Source organism: Podarcis pityusensis (assembly GCF_964106645.2).
Source record: "Podarcis pityusensis genome assembly, chromosome: 5".
Classification (NCBI taxonomy): domain Eukaryota; kingdom Metazoa; phylum Chordata; class Lepidosauria; order Squamata; family Lacertidae; genus Podarcis; species Podarcis pityusensis.
In genome coordinates, this window is record NC_138032.1 from 27,998,546 (window position 1) to 28,016,360 (window position 17,815).

The 17,815-nt window shown below is 43.4% G+C and overlaps 2 protein-coding genes across 5 annotated transcripts in view; both read left to right on the forward strand.

The window, feature by feature from the left end:
* Positions 1–3,032, forward strand: part of TRIP12 (thyroid hormone receptor interactor 12) — a 69,907-nt gene extending 66,875 nt beyond the window's left edge. For all 4 annotated transcript variants that reach the window (XM_081006845.1, XM_081006846.1, XM_081006847.1 and 1 more), the window contains exons 40-42: positions 83–177; positions 344–447; positions 1,542–3,032. In XM_081006845.1, coding sequence (XP_080862971.1) covers positions 83–177; positions 344–447; positions 1,542–1,738 — 396 coding nt within the window. In that variant the 3' untranslated portion in view covers positions 1,739–3,032. The remainder of the gene's footprint in view (positions 1–82; positions 178–343; positions 448–1,541) is intronic.
* Positions 3,033–16,658: 13,626 nt separating this feature from the next.
* DNER (delta/notch like EGF repeat containing) overlaps positions 16,659–17,815 on the forward strand; it is a 110,325-nt gene continuing 109,168 nt past the window's right edge. The window contains exon 1 of the mRNA XM_081006892.1: positions 16,659–17,069. Coding sequence (XP_080863018.1) covers positions 16,803–17,069 — 267 coding nt within the window. The 5' untranslated portion in view covers positions 16,659–16,802. The remainder of the gene's footprint in view (positions 17,070–17,815) is intronic.

The following is a 17,815-nucleotide window of genomic DNA, read 5'->3' on the forward strand; positions in this document are numbered from 1 at the left end:
TCAACAACAAATTGATGTTCTCTCTTCTCTCTCTCCCTCCCCCCCCCCCTCGGTTCCACTCTGGCATTCTATGTTGTTATAGCTGGATCAGCTTCTGTGTGGTAGCAAAACAGATACTTGGGATGCAAAGACATTGATGGAATGTTGCAGGCCAGATCATGGTTATACACATGACAGGTAATCACAAAGTAATATAATTTGTTGCTAGTTGGCAGTGATCTAATGTGTAGAATGTCTCAAACAGCTTTTTGTGCTGTAGCTTTATTAAGATAACCACTTGTTGATTCCTCAGTGGATCTTCTGTTTAACAATCTCAAACCCCCCCCTTTTTTTTTAATTCTAGTCGTGCTGTGAAGTTCCTGTTTGAAATTCTCAGTAGTTTTGATAGTGAGCAGCAAAGATTATTTCTCCAGTTTGTGACTGGTAGCCCTAGACTGCCAGTAGGAGGTGAGTGTTTTTATAATATTGGCTAAAAGCAAGTGCAAATGCAATAGCTATATTCATAAGTTGAAAACCATATTTACTATGTTGAATCCTCCAAAGTAAAAACTCTGTTGTGCTATAAGCTAGTAGAAGTCTATCCTTCTGAACTGTGTACTAATAAAACGACTTTGATTTAAGAGGGATGGGGAACCTGTGACCTTCAAACTCCCACCATTCTGTCTGTAGGCTGTGCTGGCCAGAGCCGATGGTAGTTGGAGTCCAAAAACATTTAGAGGGGTAACTGGTTTCCCTTCCCTGATTTCAAAATAAAGTCATTGACAGTCAATTGGCGCATGTACACAAAGCCTACTGAGTTCAATAAGACTTAGCTCCCCATTAAGTATGCATTGGGCTGCAGTCTTACTTAGCCCAGTGCATAAGAACCTATAATAAAAGCTGAGCATCCCTGTGTTTTGCTAATAGACATAAAGGTGAGTTATGTTCTACTTGTCTAGGATGAGTTGCTATTGTCTCTAGGCAAAGACTCAATTTGTCACACCGGTAGAACTTCATATGGAATGACTGTACTAGTTATGATATATGACTAATTGTGGCATTTGCTTCGTTAAGAGCCTAAAATTCTTGGCTACTGGGAGAGGAGCAGAAATGATGCATAAGCAAACTTGGTTGGAGCCCCACCATGGTCGCTGCCTGTCCCTTTGTTGTTAAAACATCTGCTTCCTCTTTAATGTTAGAGGCCATCTGTGTGCAGCTTCCAAAATTGCTCTGTGAATGACAAGCTATGAAGACTGCACTCATGATTCTAGAGTTAGAATTCTTTATATTAAACAAGAGTGTACCACATGCACAACTGACATTGCAGTGCTACAGAGGTAGGCTACATTGGAGCCCATAAGCCTTTTAATGCTGGAAGAGTGAGTGAGCAGGTGATTTTGCAGGGGTGAGGGATTCCGTTTTCACACGGCTGAGTTAATCCACCTAAGTAATACAGAAAGCAGCACGAAGAATGCAGTCTTTTTCTGAGACCAATAGCTTAATGCTCTTAAACTTTCTTAATATTAAATCTGTCGTGAACTTCGTTGTTTTTTTCTTCTTAGGATTTCGGAGCTTGAATCCTCCACTTACAATTGTACGCAAGACATTTGAGTCTACAGAAAATCCAGATGACTTCTTACCCTCAGTAATGACTTGTGTAAACTATCTCAAGTTGCCAGACTATTCAAGTATTGAGATAATGCGTGAAAAACTCTTGATAGCTGCAAGAGAAGGGCAGCAGTCATTCCATCTTTCCTGATCACAATGAAAAATGCAATGTCTGCCTGTTACAGCAAAAAGAGAATCATGATTCTTTTCTAAATGTATCATCTGAGTCGAGGAAACGTAACGCCTCCTTGTAGAAAACGGCTTGCAGATTATAAACAAAGACACTAGGTTGATACTCATTAAAGGCCCCATGGACTTAAAAGTGATCAGGCCCTAAAGTTGTTGTGACAAGGTTTCTTTAGCAAGTTCTTGTTTTAAATTATCATTTATCGATGAGTGAAGTTTAACTTGCTTTGCTGTGTGAAATTTAAAAAGGGATGTTTTTTCAGGCTGGAACAATAAATGTTGCTGTGCAGTTTAATACTGGGCTGTGTGTATCCATCTAGCCAAGTCTGCAGTTTTTTCCTCCCAAAGACAACTTTGTACATAAGTACAGAAATTGAAAAACATGTATTGGCACATCTAGTTAAGTAGACTAGTTCTGTGTACCATCACTTGCCCCTGATTTCCCTCCCTCATGTATTGTCTGATGTGCAATCCACATGGCTCTCTGTGTACTCCACTCACAACAATTGTTACATTTTGGACATGGGCATTTACTGGTCCATGTTTTCTCAAATTAAGAAATAATTTAATTTTATTAAATATATTGTCAATAATTCCGCCTTTGTAAGTAGGTAGAATCTTTCTTATAGCTTAGTTTAATGTAGTAGTAGGATATATTGGCTACAATCTTTACCAGAAAATACTCTAGAACCATTCACACAGTGATTTAGGCAACAGCCTCTTACTGGTGGGCTAGGATGAAATTGATTTTTCTTGTGTAGTTTAAAAACTCAACAACCGATTGGTCTGGCCAATATTTATGGTGTGGCCAGAGCATTTTGAATTGATGTAAAGTTTTTTATAAAGTCGAATTAGTATTTTCCTTCCCTGTTCAATCCTTTCCCCTTGATTTAAGTTTCCCCCCCCTGTACGTCCTCTTCCGTCCCCTAAGCCCTCCCCTAGCACCTTGCCCCCCAGCACTGGTGTGGATCAAAACAGTTCAGCATTTCTTTTGACACAGATAAAACACATGTAAGCAATGCTCTGTCCGATTGTTTTCTGTGCTGATTTCTCAAATCTGCAATAATTTACTTCATCAGGTTAATGTTTTTACCTGAATATAAATAAAGTTTGCTTCACCTTTTTGTTCATAGTTCTGTACTGTATGCATAAGTTCAATTGTGTAAATTATTCCAATGCAAGTAAATCATCTTAATTCTCCTTGGCTAGCTAGCCACCTTGTCATGGATGATTTACCATTAAAACAAGAGTTTGCAAGATCTGGTATTCTTTTATTTTTATATGAGTTCAAAAACAAGACTATTCCAAAACATTCCCGAGATGTACATCCTGTATAGTTCATCTCTTAAATGAAAATCTGACAGCGATTACTTTATTCAACTTTGAGAAATCAAAATAAAACACTTGAGTGCTGTTAATTTGGTTGGATGATCAGGGTAGAATATCTATGAAACATCAGCAAGTTTCCTTTTCAGACGAAGAACCTGTAACCACACAATGTACTTCAGTACATGTAACTGACATTCTCTTTTAAGTTAATGTTCACTGAATTAAATGGGACTGGCCATACTGTGCACCACTGAACTGTGATGGGAAGCTGAATGTGAAATCCTTGTGCAAAGACTCTGAGCAGTCTGTCAGATTAGAACTGAATGGAAGTGCGTCACAGTGGACATAACAATTGGTCATGCAGAACATGGCTAGCATTTCGTAGAAACCGAAAGGCAGTGTTAAAAAGTATGGACTGGTATTTAAAAACTGTTCTGATAACGCTATCAAACCTTGGCACAAAAGACTCGTGTTTATAGTGTGTTGATAGCAACTTGTTCTTTTTTTTAAGGTTCTATATTTTAAAAAGACTGACTTATGTAAAAATATTTTGTATTAAAATATCATCTGTATTGATATTTTTTTACCCATGTTGTCTCCCTACAGAACCTGGCTTTCATTGACTTGTAGTTCTTAAATTTAAATAGTTTATACTAGCAATCCAGTGCCTGAAAGTCCATGCGGCTTGGGGGGGCTGCCATTTGAGAAAAGCATGTCTGTACACTTAGATATGGGGCTGGTGGCAGCTAAAGATTGTATTAAATGCAACAAACACATGTATCTAACAGAATGGCTCGTGATGAAGCCTAACTCTGGCATTCTGGATGTTTGTAGAAAATGCTTGCAAACTCTGGTTTCCCAGAGCAAAATGTGGGGCACTGATTGGTGTCCTGAATGACATATCTCTGCAGTTAATAAAAGGATTGACAATAACCGCTTTGAAGAGATCAGTAATGCTACAGATACAGTCTTTTATGGGTTGCTATATTACCAGTTTTCTGTAGGTTATCACTGTTACCAGGAATAAAATACTCATCTCAAACTAGACTAATTGATGAACTGTAGTGCTTGAAAGCAACTACTGAAGTTCAGTGACGATGGATTCCTTGACTCCTACTTCAGCGTTCTCTTGTGCAAAGCTGTGTGTAATCTAAAGAAATAACTGAAATTCCGCCTAAGCAAAATGAATTTAGCAATAACTACTATGCAAATCAAGCAGATTTATGAATTGGTAACTGGTGAAAGCAGAGCTTTCCAAACTCTTCATGTTGGTGACACACTCTTTAGAGAGGCATCATTTTGTGACGCAGTAATTCAGTTTTACTAGAGAACCAGAGGTTAAACTAGCCCCTTTCCAACCCTGGGAGGAGTGGGTAGCATTCACACGACACTGCAGTTGATGAACTAATGTTGCAACACACAGTTTGGGTTAAAGAAGAGGAAGCGGTGAATGGGCAGTTCTCACAATGGAATAATGTAAGAAGTTGTGTCCCCTAATGTTTTGTATTGGGTCTGTGACTTGCTCATCAATGATCTGGTGAGAAGGGAGTAGCAATGTTTGATGATAATCTGAAGTTATTTAGAAAAACAAAAATAGCTGATGAAGAGCTCCAAAAGGATATTTCCAAACTAGACAAATAGGCAGTATAATGGCAAATTCAATTTAATGGAAGCAAGTGTAAAATGATGCACAATGTGGGAGATTCCTAACTTTTAGACTCAAATGGGGCCTGAGCTGGCAGTTAGTGAGCAGGAAAGGGATCTTGGGGTTGTGATGGGTAGCTCAATAAAAGTGACAACAAAATGTTGGAACATTGGGAGAGGTCAAAAATAAAATGACCAATAATAGCTGCTCATTATACCTTTATAGAAGTCTGGTGTGACTTCACTTGAAATATTGTGCACAGTTCTGGTCATAGTAGCTCCAAAGGGTATCTTGGGCAAAAGGTACAGAACCAGCTGCCTTTTGCAGATAGCCTGCAACATTTGAGATGACTATAGTTTGGAGGGGGAAAGGGAAATAAGGGTAGATAGGATAAAAATTCATAAAATTATACACAGTACTGAAAGAAGACAGTCTTCCCACATAATACTAGAACCAGAAGCCATCCAATGAAACTGTCCATGTATGTTGAGAAGTACTTATTTTTGTCTGTCTTTAATCTGCACCCAGAATGGAGTTTGTTAGTGCCTATCACTACATCTCGTGTTATATTGTAAACTGCCCCATGATCTTTGGATGAAGGGTGGTATAGAAATTCAATAATGATGATGATGATGATGATGATGATGATGATTATGGAAGGGAAGGGCTTGGTAGTTCTACTGTTCTCAGGATTTTGGGGGCAGCAACCTGGAAGAGGGCTTTATCTGTAGCAGCCTCCAACTTGTGGAATTCCCTCCCTGAAGTTGCCAGATGCAACTTCACTATACAGGTTTCTGGGTCTGCTGAAGACAAATCTCTTCACCCTGGCCTCTTGACACTTGAGATGTGTGCTTTCAAGAGCAGCGCTATTCCTGTGACCTAATCTAACGTTTTAATTCTGTACTTTAAATAATTGTAGCCTTCCACGGGACCTGCTGGTTTAATAGCAATAGCAGATACCAGTTGGCCACTGTGAGAACAGAATTGGGCCTTTTGTCTGATTTAGCAGGGCTACACCCGTAAGAGCATTTTTCTTAAGTTTGCACAACTGAATGCAAAATACTTTATATTGGCATTGCTAAATTTGGCTGCTGCTAATAATGGCCAGAGGATGCAATGTGGGAAACTTTCTGCTCCTTCCAACTGAAAGCATTTTGACAACCCCACTGGTTTTGAAGTTTCAGACTTTGACAGTACACTTTAAAGCATATCTGTGAAACTGCAGTGGTAGGAACCGAGGTTTGTTACTTTTTTAAAAAGCTGGTTCTATACAAAAGCTGAACTGTGTCCAGTATCTCACTTTCTGTATAATACAGCTGCATGAGTCATGCTACTTCCACAGCTGAAAATCATCCCTACTTCATGTGATGCAACTTCATTAATACATCTTGGCTGGGGTGGAAATTAACTTCCACAATGCCATTTTCCAGACACTGCTCATTTCCAACTTCTGAAAACTAGGGTTGGGCTGTACCAACCTTTTAGTCTGATCAGATAGCAGGGTTCTTATGCTGAAATAAACATTCCTGTATGGGTATACTTCTGTATCTGCAATCATTCATCCATTTTTACTGAACAAATAGCTGTTGCTTCTGCCCTTTGAGTTTGTGGCAGCAATAAATATTTCCTCATTCCCTTTTTGTCAAACACATGTGAACAGTGTGGAATGAGTACTTGAAACTAAGCTTCTATACATAATCCTTGTCTGTGTCCCTTAGCATTAACCATGAAAATAGTGTCAACAGTTCTCTACTTATCTAAGCTACTGTTCTAGTCATTTGTGACCTCTCCTTCCTTGGGTCTTTCCCCCAAAGAATCCCAGATTCTTGAGTTGGTGTTCCTAAATGTGTGATCCTGTTTTGAGAACTGGGTCATATTAAGATAATGTTAAAAGCTAAGGAAAAGCAACCCTTTGTTCATGCAGAGGGAAGAATTCTCATCCTGGTTTTGCATATAGACGTATTTTTTTGTCTTCTAAAGGTATAATTCAGCAGCCTAAGTAGTTTACATTGTACCACCTTTCAAACATCAAAGTGGACAAATCCATAAAAATCACCTAGGCTACCCACTTTTGATTACTTCAGGGGTGGCAAACCTTTTTCCAGCCAAGGGCTGCATTGATCATGGTCAACCACCTGGGGTCCATATGTCAACATGAGTATGGATTAATTGTTTAAAGTGGGTGTTGCCATCCTTTTTGTTTTTGAGGACACATTTGGAGGGGGTCACAAAAACCTCTTGACATGACAGAATTGCAGCAGTCATCATTTTTAACCATCATAGAATTGGAAGGGACAACAACGGTCATCTTAAGTCCAACTTCCTGCAATGCAGGAATCTTTTGCCCAAAATGGAGCAAAATGTTTTGCTTTATTTATTTTTAATGTTTTGGAGTCCTGAAAAAAATCTAGGGCATATGCAGCCCATGGCCCACAGGTTAGACCGTCAAGAACCACCTGCAGCTGAAAGTATTAGGGTCAGTCAGTACCCATGTGGTTTGAAGAAGAGGATTTGGAAATCTTGGTGCTGCCCATCTTTTAATGGAAGTGACTTCTTGTATAGCAGTGCTCAGTAGCAGCCAGGAAAATGGGCCTCATAGGTAAGAGAAACAGTTTTCTGTTGTGCTGCTGTTTTTTCATTAAAGATTTGTTTATTTTACAAGCTGCATAACATTACTTCTTGTGTTCAAACTTTTCTGAGGTTTTAATTACTGTGCAGCCTTTCTCATAATACTTCCTTTCTTCCCTAATGCTTTGGAATTGAGGTGACCTTGAGGACACATTGAGAAATGGTGCTTTATATAATATGTCCATGTTCTTTTATTAATTGCCAGTGGGCTTTCTGAACAGCTGCTGTGTGTTCCTTCAATCAGCGATCCACATTTCTAAGGCCTCTTTCTTCTCAGCGAATCCTTTAATTTTAGAGTGTACTGTCTTGTCTAACGTACATGACAGAAACATGAGAGACACTTAGTTTGTAAAATAATTCTGAAATGGAATGATAGCAGAACAGAAGGGAAAGCACTGTTTTCTAAATTTTAAAAGTTCATAGAATCTTAGAGTCGGAAGGAACCCAAGGGCCATCAAGTCCTACCCCCTGCAATGCAGGAATCTCAGTTGTATCTAATACAGTGCTAAATTAGAGACATTCAGTGATAATCTTGTTTCACTGGCAAAACACTTTACAGCAGCAGAACCTTAATTGTGTAAGAGATTGCAGGTTTCTGGTAACCGTTGCACACCAGATTTGTGCAATCTGTTGCACAATGAGCACAAATGTTTCAGTGGAATCCTCCGTTGTGCAACATTAAAATTCATCCGTCTGCTAGTACAGTACAGTGGTACCTTGGGTTACATACGCTTCAGGTTACATACGCTTCAGCTTACAGACTCCACTAACCCAGAAATATTACCTTGGGTTAAGAACTTTGCTTCAGGTTAAGAACTTTGCTTCAGATGAGAACAGAAATCATGCTCTGGTGGTGCGGCAGCAGCAGGAGGCCCCATTAGCTAAAGAGGTGCTTCAGGTTAAGAACAGTTTCAGGTTAGGTACGGACCTCCAGAATGAATTAAATACTTAACCTGAGGTACCACTGCACATGTCATGGACTGGTTGGACACAGAGGAATGGTGGGAGGAACCAGTTGGGGAACCCCCAGGGGAAGAAGGCTCAAAGCCAGGGGAATAATGGTGAGACAACATAGAGAAGACTGAAAGGAGGAGGTGTCTGAAACTGAAGAGGTAACAGGGCTGTGGCAGAGAGAAGTCCGGAATCGGAATCAGAAGCCAAAGCAGGAAAGTGCAATGAGGGAGGTCAAGAGGCAGAGATGAGTCAGGCTGGTGAAGAGGCATGGGAGTCCCCCCCCCCATCCTGTTGTGACAAGCTCCCCTTCCCTCTGGTCTCCCAGAACAAGAAGAGGCATTAAGAGGGCAGAGGAACCTTCAGTCTCAGCAACTGGTTCATGGGGGCAAGACCTAGCGGAGATGAGTTGCTGTGCTCATTAGGCCTGACACTCCTGTGCTGATCATGTTTTTGCTAATAGTTAACTCCAATTGCAACAGTGTGATTTACTGCTGGCTAGCTCCTGACATTGCAAGAGCCCTTATTCTAGCTGCAACAGACCACCAGATACAGCCCCAAAGTTGCAAAGCAATTTTTTAACAAACCCACTTTACAAGGTGATTGCTCTTTCATGTTCATGATGAACAGTGCAATCCTCTGCATGTCTACCTATAAGCAAATCCTATTGCGTTCGGTGGAACTTAACTGTTGCGCAGTGGAAGTTGTTCCATTTGCACAAAGGGCTACATTGACTGCAACCCATTGTTTCCTACTTGGCCCAGACTGCTTGTTAAATCTTACTGGCAGATAGTTCCACTTCACTATACTATAGGCCTGAAATTATAACCCCTTGTTTGTCATTCAACACACATACAACGTACCACTCATTTTTTGTGAAGGATGTGTCATTCTGTGTTTTACTGGAAACGGGGCTATAAGGTCTGAGATGATTACTGTAAGTCTATCAGAACAGAATGCTTTGTTGTTTCTGTGAACTGAGAACATTGGGGATCTTCCCTACAGAAAATGGGGGAAAGCAATGAGGAAAAAGAAGGATTTAAGCACTTGATAGAAAATAAATACTGTGATGTGTACGTGTTCACGCATACTAGTAAACTATTATTTGGTTTATTAAAAATTACCATGAAACTCTTGATAGCTTCAATTGACTATAGGAACACAGAAGTTATGTTTAAGCTGCTGAACAGCGTGAAACAAATCTTACAAAGTCAACAGTTCCACATGTGCACGGGCACCTGTTTGGGGCAGGGAGGTCAACATTTATCAGAGACCATTCTAGGCCAGGGAGGGGTGGAGAGCCTGTGGCCATCCATACATTATTGGACTCCAGCTCCCATAAATCCCTGGCGTTGTAGTCCAAGGTCAGGGATGATGTGAGTTGTAGTCCAGCATCAAATGGGAGGTTTTAGGTTCCCTGCTATAGGGTAACATAGTAAAATGTATTAAATGCCAACTTGTCAATAGCTCCTATGTTTCTTTCCTTTTACTTTGTATCCTCAGCAGTATTTAACTGAATTTCCACTTGGAAGATTGAGTCTTAAGTAGAATATCTCTTTAATAGTGGGTATACATAAATGATATTTTAGCCAATTACCCGTGAACATATTATTCATCCTATATGCAACAGGGAGTCAAGTTTTTCCCTTTATTTACCCTTGCTTGGGTTTGAAATGCATCGTTAGCCTAATAGCTTATTAGTGCAGCTTGAATCAACGACAGTCTTACTCAACCTTATATCTGAGGATTATCCATATCCGAGTAGCTGAAAGAATTAGAGGAGATCATTCTGTTTTGGATAAATAGCAAATAAAGATATTTTAAAATCCCCTGGATTTCCCTGTTCACGAAACATGCACACGCGCATACCTAATCACAGATTGCTTCCCATAGTAACTCCACATTGGGATATAAAGAGTAGTGCAAGGCATATATAACTCCTTTGAGAGAACTCTGTGATTTAAATATGGATTCCAAATATGCACAGCAGAGCATAACTCTGGGCTCCTGGGGAATCGCAGAATGTGCTCACTGCAAATATTACAGCTTTACAGTTAGTGCCATTTCTAAATCGAAATTATTAATAATATTGGTCAGGCACGAGATACATTAAAGGGACTGCTCTAGCACAATCAGAACAATTAAGCCATGTTTTCCTCAGTGTTTATTTTCCTTAATAGCTGCCAGTATTGGGCCGTGTATGTTGCTAACAAATTAACTGATTACAGCAAAAGAATGCAAAACCACTCACTTGCATCTGGTTCCTTATTTCCGCTTTATGTGCTGATTTAAAATGTTTGCGGGTCTATAAAAACAACAGGAGAAAATGCAGCCAAATTGTTCCCTGAGGTGAGGAGCCATATATTAATGTGTGTGTGTGTGTGTGCGTGTGCATCTTTTGCTCAAGTAATGAGAACTCTGGGAAATAAGAACAAAGCACTCAATGTAAAGATAAATGTGTATAATTTTATCTCAGTATCCAGGAAAGGTACGTTGCCTCTTTGTCATGTGACCTTGTCAATCAAAGCAGCATTGTTGATAGGATGTGATGCAGCTTGGAAAGCCAATAGCCTTTCTTGCCAGAAGACAGATTGGCCGTGGCTTTGTTACAAGTGATCCCAAGAGTGCTTTATGTAGCTTTGTCCTGTGCATGTTTTTACACTGTGTGTAAGATCTGTTGAAGCCAATGGCACTTCCACCCACATGAATGGGGAGACGGTCCAGTGAGTCCTTTTTTTTTTGGTAAGTCCTAATTTTTAAAAGAGTTAATATAATAGTCAATAATTCATTAGAATATAATTATTAACAAACTCTCAGAATATCAGCAGATAATAATTAAACAGAAATTCACTCTCGACCATTACAATAAATCATTCCTAAATTATAATCAATAAAAATAGCAGCAAAGTTACAGTACATAAAATACCACAATACATTAAAAAAAACACACCATGTGGGAAGATTGAATTGAGCAACAAGATCACATGACTTATGAAATTATTAAAAGATTCTGCCTCCTCAAGCCCTCTTCTCTCTTCCCAGAGGCTTTTGCTGCTCTTAAAGCTATGGCCTGGGAGAGGCTGTTGCTCAGCCGGACCTGACTGAGGGTGGGGAGGTGAAGCTCTTTCGCTCTTCCCAAGCTGGCAAGACAGTGAGGCAGAGTAACAAGGTGTTACGGCTACCCACATTTCTGTGCTTCTCTCTCTAGTTACCCCATCCCACTCTGCCCCTTGAACCCTCCTCAATATTCAACATTTCTGTTGGTTGTGGGATGGGGCTAGGGCTGAAAAGGCCTGGTGCTTGTGCAGGAGGCTCATCATGCAAACTTTTGAATCCAGACCTTAGCCAGAAATGAATTGTTTGTGAATGCTGTTAATGCGGAACAGAAAACAGCAGATACGTAGATGTAAACCGACTGTGCATTCTAGCCAGTGTAGGTGTTACTTCATGTTATGTGTGTGTGTGTGTTTTCTTTGTGAAACAGCCTTGATTATCAGGTGCAAAACAAATTTCCTCCTGGAATGATGACTTCATGCATTGCAGTTATATTCATGTTTACTCAGAAGTAAGTTCCACTAAAATGGGACGCGGGTGGCGCTGTGGGTTAAAACACAGAGCCTAGGGCTGGCTGATCAGAAGGTTGGTGGTTCAAATCTCCGCGACGGGGTGAGCTCCCATTGCTCGGTCCCAACTACTGCCAATCTAGCAGCTCGAAAGTGCAAGTAGATAAATAGGTACCGCTCTGGTGGGAAGGTATACGGCGTTTCCGTGCACTGCTCTGGTTTGCCAGAAGCAGCTTAATTATGCTGGCCACATGACCTGGAAGCTGTCTGTGAACAAACACCGGCTCCCTCAGCCTATAGAGCGAGATGAGCGCCGCAACCCCAGAGTCGTCCACGACTGGACCTAATGGTCAGGGGTACCTTTACCTTTACCTTTAAGTTCCACTAAGTTCAATGGGGCTTACATGCTAGTAAGTGGGCATAAGGTTGCTGTTCAAGTGATGCAGAACATTTTGTTCAAAGCCCTTTTGCTTAAGAGAATTGAGGCATTCAGGCTACATCCATACTCACTAGATAACTTCTAGTGCCCACCTTTCAAAGAAAGATGAAACAATTATAGGAAGTGAAGGGACACAGCTGAAATTGTTTTCTGGGACTGGAAGTTACAGCTATGTTACATCCCATTTTTTCTACTAGGAGATCATATGTCATACAGGGTTCTTCTCCCCAATTTAACTTCACAATGACCCTGTGATGTTTGTTACGTGGATCAATAGTCCAAGGTCACCCAGGGAGTGTTTTGAACCCAGGTCCTAGGTCCAACACTTTAACCACTACATCACATGGGCTTTCTGTGAAGTGCTCCTTCACATCTTGAAATGACACATGTATGCTCACCTGTAATATTACAGATTGGAGGCATGTTCAGATCATATTTACTTCTTGATAAACAATGCAAGCAGAATTCAATACACACTTTCCTTGCAGTGAGATGCGGTTCCATGTTTCAAGGTTACGGCTGCCATATAGCTTTCAAGGACACGCAATAGTCTCTATATAGAAAAGTTTGAGAAGATGACTGGTGTCCTGTTCTCACTATGCCTTTTTAAACCAGTAGCTCTGTAATAGTTGTGAAGGTATAGTTTCATGTGGACTCTTAGTCTGTAATGCATCACACTGGCCTGCTGAGGGCTGTGCAATAGCAATTCATGACAAATAGTGGATTTGTTCCCCTGAGGGTTTTGTTGAGTTCATTTATCTCCCACTAAAAAATAAAGTAGATCAGGCAAGCCTGAAGTCTGCCTGACAGTGCTGCAGAGGAAGGCTGGACGGATCGACTTAATTTTTATTTTTACATTACTAGAACCAGAAATCTAAAAGCAGAGTGAGCTGCAAAATAGTGGCTAGCATGTGAGCAAGGACCTGCTCTAAGAGTTAAAGAATAGGGTGCCTCTGAGCATATGCACAGCCCAGGAATTTGTTTTCAGCATCAGAACTGAATTCATAGTCCTGTCGCACACAAATCCAGTCCTGATTTTCCTCCTAAATTTTATTAATTTCATGCAGCCCTGGGCTCCTTTGGGAAGAAGGGTGACATATACCGGTACATTTAATCAATGAATGAATAAACAGACAAATTTAGAAGGGGGAGGAATTCATCCCTTTTTTTGTAGCTACTGTTGTCAAAGGGTTGGGAGGCAAATTCTACTGCAAATCACTCAGAGATCTACCAGTATATCCCAACGTATCTTCTATTGCTCATATTTATTCGTACCCACAAATTAATATATTTATTAGAAGTATGTGTGTGAAAGCACAATTGGGTGTTTGTGGTTGCTTGGGGTTCCGCTTGGCATAAACAAATGTGTCTTCGAGAGCCTGGGAAGACAGGAGAGAACAATTCTCCTTCCCATCAAACGTGGTTTAGTGGACAGAGGACCTGGATTGGGGAAGTCTGGACCTAGATTCAGATTTCACTTTTGCCATGGAGTGATAATGTGGTTTTGGCAAGCCTCTCTCCCTCTCCCTCTGCTTTCCTTCTCTAGATGAAAAAAGAAAGCAACACTGTTCTGATGGTGAATGCTGTTAAGAGAAACGGGAAGCCCTTTTGGAAATCAGAAGTTGCACCTAAATAGTAGTAGTAAAACAAAACAAGACCTCTGCTGTTTTAATTGTTCTATTTTGAGGCTACCTTCATGTAGAATTTCACCCTCAGCGTTCTACATTTAAGACTTCATGTCCAGTAGGGAGACTGTGTCTTTGGGAGCCTGTGTGTCTGTACATATTGACATCATAACATTGCCAGAAATTGTGATGGTACTCAATAGCACAGAGAAAGAGGCTTGGGGTTCATGGGCATGTGAATACAAAGTTGAAAACTGAGTAACTTGATTTTTCTGCCTCCCTGTAATATTTTGTATGGAATTATTATTTTGGAATTATGGGCAGGGTACTTTTTAAGTGTTTAATTGCATTATTTTTATACTCTGTAAGCTGCCCTGGGACCTTCTGGTGAAGGGCAGGCAAAGAACAAAATAAATACTACTACTATTATTATTACTAATAATAATATGAACTGTAAGGCCAGTAGAGGGAGTCAGTGTGGCACCAAGTGAAAACTCTGCATACAAGGACTGGAAGACTTTGAGAAGTACTGTAATGGAAAAATGCATTGCCCTTCACATCAACTTGATTAGACTAGACTGTGATTAGTCTAGTAACAAATTCAATCTGAGCAATCAGTTTGGCTTAATTCAGGCAACACTTTCAGTTGCCGTCACACACAATACTGGGAAGTTGCTATTTTATATAAGAGCTGGCAATATGAAGCTGCCTTAGATCACTGCACTCGGTATTGTCTAACCAGTAGTGGTTCACCAAAATTTCAGGCAGAGGTCTTGACCAGCACCTGCTACCTAATTATTTAGGCTACAGATTAATGCCTTCTGCATTGCCAGGCATGTGCTCTACCACTGAGCTACAACTCCTCCCTATAAGTACTTAAATGCCCATTACATTTTGCAGAGGGCTGACCTCTCTTCCATGTCACCTACCATATGTCAACTACTCCAGTTCTTGCCATCTATTTCCATCACCCACTTACTGCCAGTTTCTCCATCCTGGTGAGCAGAGGCCAATATTTGATCTGGAGAAACAGCGCCAGCCCTCCTTTCACAGTGGCAGAATGAATGCTGGCTGGGGAGGTCGCCAACTCTCCTCCTGCCTAAGTTCCCCTCCCCATCACCATCGCAGATGTTGTTTCCACAAGCAAATCAGCAGCTGTGGGTACATGCTAGCTTATGTAGGCTTGTTCTTGCGCCAGGTTTAGTGCAAAATGATACATGTGTGCTTTTGATGGTTCAGTAGGGCTAATGGGGCACTGCCCCACCAATCGCAGGGTGATCCACCACTTCTACCTGTGAGGCTGCAGAAGTGTATGGCCGTTGTAGTTGCCGTTGCGCCCACTTCCAAAGCCAGTTACTGAAGAGGGCGGGATGCATTAGAAAACTGCAATCACTACCCAATTCCTTCCCTATTCAAAGATGGATGTTTTCCTGGGGTGGGAGGGGAGAGGAAGCAATGCGTTGCCTGTGTTTGGCTACCATACTGGTGCAACTCAACTGATGTCCAGCTTCGTTTTATTTTGACTTGTTTCGAGAGTGACAAGGAGACATAGTATTGGCAGCTGGCGATTACGCAGATAACAAGTGGGTCAAAACGATGGCGTGCAGAATGCATTCTGATCGGGGTTCCAGCCGGCCACACTCTTTTTCAAGATACTCCAGTTTACAACCAGCAATAATCGCGCCTCGAATTAACTTCATTACTCCTTTCATCCCCCACAACAGTCAGCATTCTGTTCACTGAGCATAACTAATCTTCTGAAATCTGTTTGGGGGTCCATCTCCACTCCCTCCGAGGGAGATTATGATGTACTTCTGCAAATCACTGAGGTTCCCCAAACCCCGCAACAACTTTCCTTTCGAAGGTGTATGGTGTCGACTTTTTAGCTACAGGACGACCCACGGTCTGAGAACTTAAGTGTGGTACATAGGATCTATTTTTCTTTCTTAAACCCTGACTGACTGAGAATGCGAACCAGTCACACCTTTTCAAATTCACTGGGGACAAGGACACCATATTCTGTGAGGCATAAATCCCGCTGCTGTTAAGGGACAGGGAAACGTCCACGCGTGTGTGTTTGCGTGTTTCACGGCCGCTTTAGGATGGGCTGCAACTCAGAATCAGGCGCCGGGTGTCCTCAGGAAGAAGCCTCCGGGCGCCCCCTTTCCTGCCTCTTCTCTAGGAGCACCAGCTGGTTCCTTCGTGCGCCAACCTCAAGCCCACGGGGCCCACAGAGCTCCTCGCACTTCCGACGAAAGAGGCACAGCAGCCAAGGACAGCCAGAAGGAATGGAGCCTGCCTTGCAAATCACACTCTCGTACTCATGGAGAGGGGGAGTTGTTCATTATTCTGCTCTCCCTCCACAGAGCTCAAAACAGCTTACATGGGTTTTTCCCCTTCCCGCCCTACCCCATCGTCACAACCACCCTGTGAGGTGGACTCTGGCTCCAAGGTCACCCAACAAGCAAGCTGAGGATTTGAATCCTGCCCAGCTGGCCCTTGTCGTCCTATTACCCCTCAGTGGCGTAATGGCGCCCAGCAGGTGAACTCTCCCGCCAAGGACCCAGCTTGCCCGTGGGCGCGCGCGCGCGCGTCCCCGCCCTGCGCCCCTCTTAGCACCAGTGCGCTCTTGGCGGCGCTGCGTTCGGCGGGAGCGCCCTCTTCCGGCTGCCGGCGCCGCCGCTTCTCCATGCGGGCCACTCCCTCCCCAGTCTCCGCCCGCGCGTTGCCAGAGCCGGGCAGCAGCTGAGGCGTCTCCTGCGCCTCGACTTCTTCTCGCCGGGAGTCGGAGAACCGAGACCCAGGCTCTCTTCTCGCCTTCGCCCCGGGAGCCCCCGGGAGCCGCCACCATGCCCCGCGCCGCCCCGCTCCTCCTGCTGCTCCTCAGCCTGGCCCAGCGCCGCGCCTGTCTCGCCGGGCCGACCGCCGCCGCCGCCGCGCCCCTCGACAGCCCCGCCGACCCCTGCCTCAGCCAGCCCTGCCGGAACAACGGCACCTGCTCCTCGGCGCTGGCTAAGCTGCCCGCCGTGCCTCACCGCCTGCCGCTGCTTTTCCTCTCGCCTCAGCCTGCCTATAGCTGCGCCTGCCCGCCGGGGGTCACCGGCAGCGACTGCCAGGTAAGCCCGGCGCGGAGACGTGCCTCGCCTGCGCCTTGCTGGCCGCCCGTCCGAGCCCTTCGGAAGCGCCCCGCCTGGCGAGCCTCCGGCTGCCATGTCTCCTTATCTCCCTCGCGATCTTGCCTGCTCTTTCCTCCCGTCTCATCTCTCGCCCTCCCTTCTCCCACCCGTTTCCCTGGGTTTCCATCTGCTTGTGGATTCGCCGGATCCCCTCCTCCTTCCCTCGCCTCCCCTCTTATCTCTGTGTCATTTCCCCTCTTGGCACTCGCTGGAGGAGAGATTCCTGTCTCTCCCTCTCCCATCTGATTCGTGCAGTCACGTCTGGTTGCCTTATTAAGCCCCTCCATGCAGATCTCCTCCCTGACCTCCCCTCACTCCCAATTTCCATGTCGGTTTGGCGTTTAAACAACTGCCTCGATGCCCCGGGCCGTTTCTCTCCAGCCCCCTCTAGTAGCGAGAGGGGCCCTCGGGCATCTTGTCTGCGCGCACACGGGCAGACCAGACGGCTGGGGCTCCGTGCGCCTCTTCGTCACTGCGGATGCGGGTGGCGGCGCCGGGAACCAGGGCAAAATGCTCGAGGGCTCACGACGAAGGGCATGATGGGCACCTTGAGGAGGTGCGCCCCCCATGGCTTTCGCGTGTAGGTTATTAGGCTCGGTAAAGCTGAACTTGGTTTTCCCCTTCAGCGATGATGGGTTTTTGTGGTTGTCAGAATCGTAGGTCTCGTTGGGTGAACCTTTCAAGCA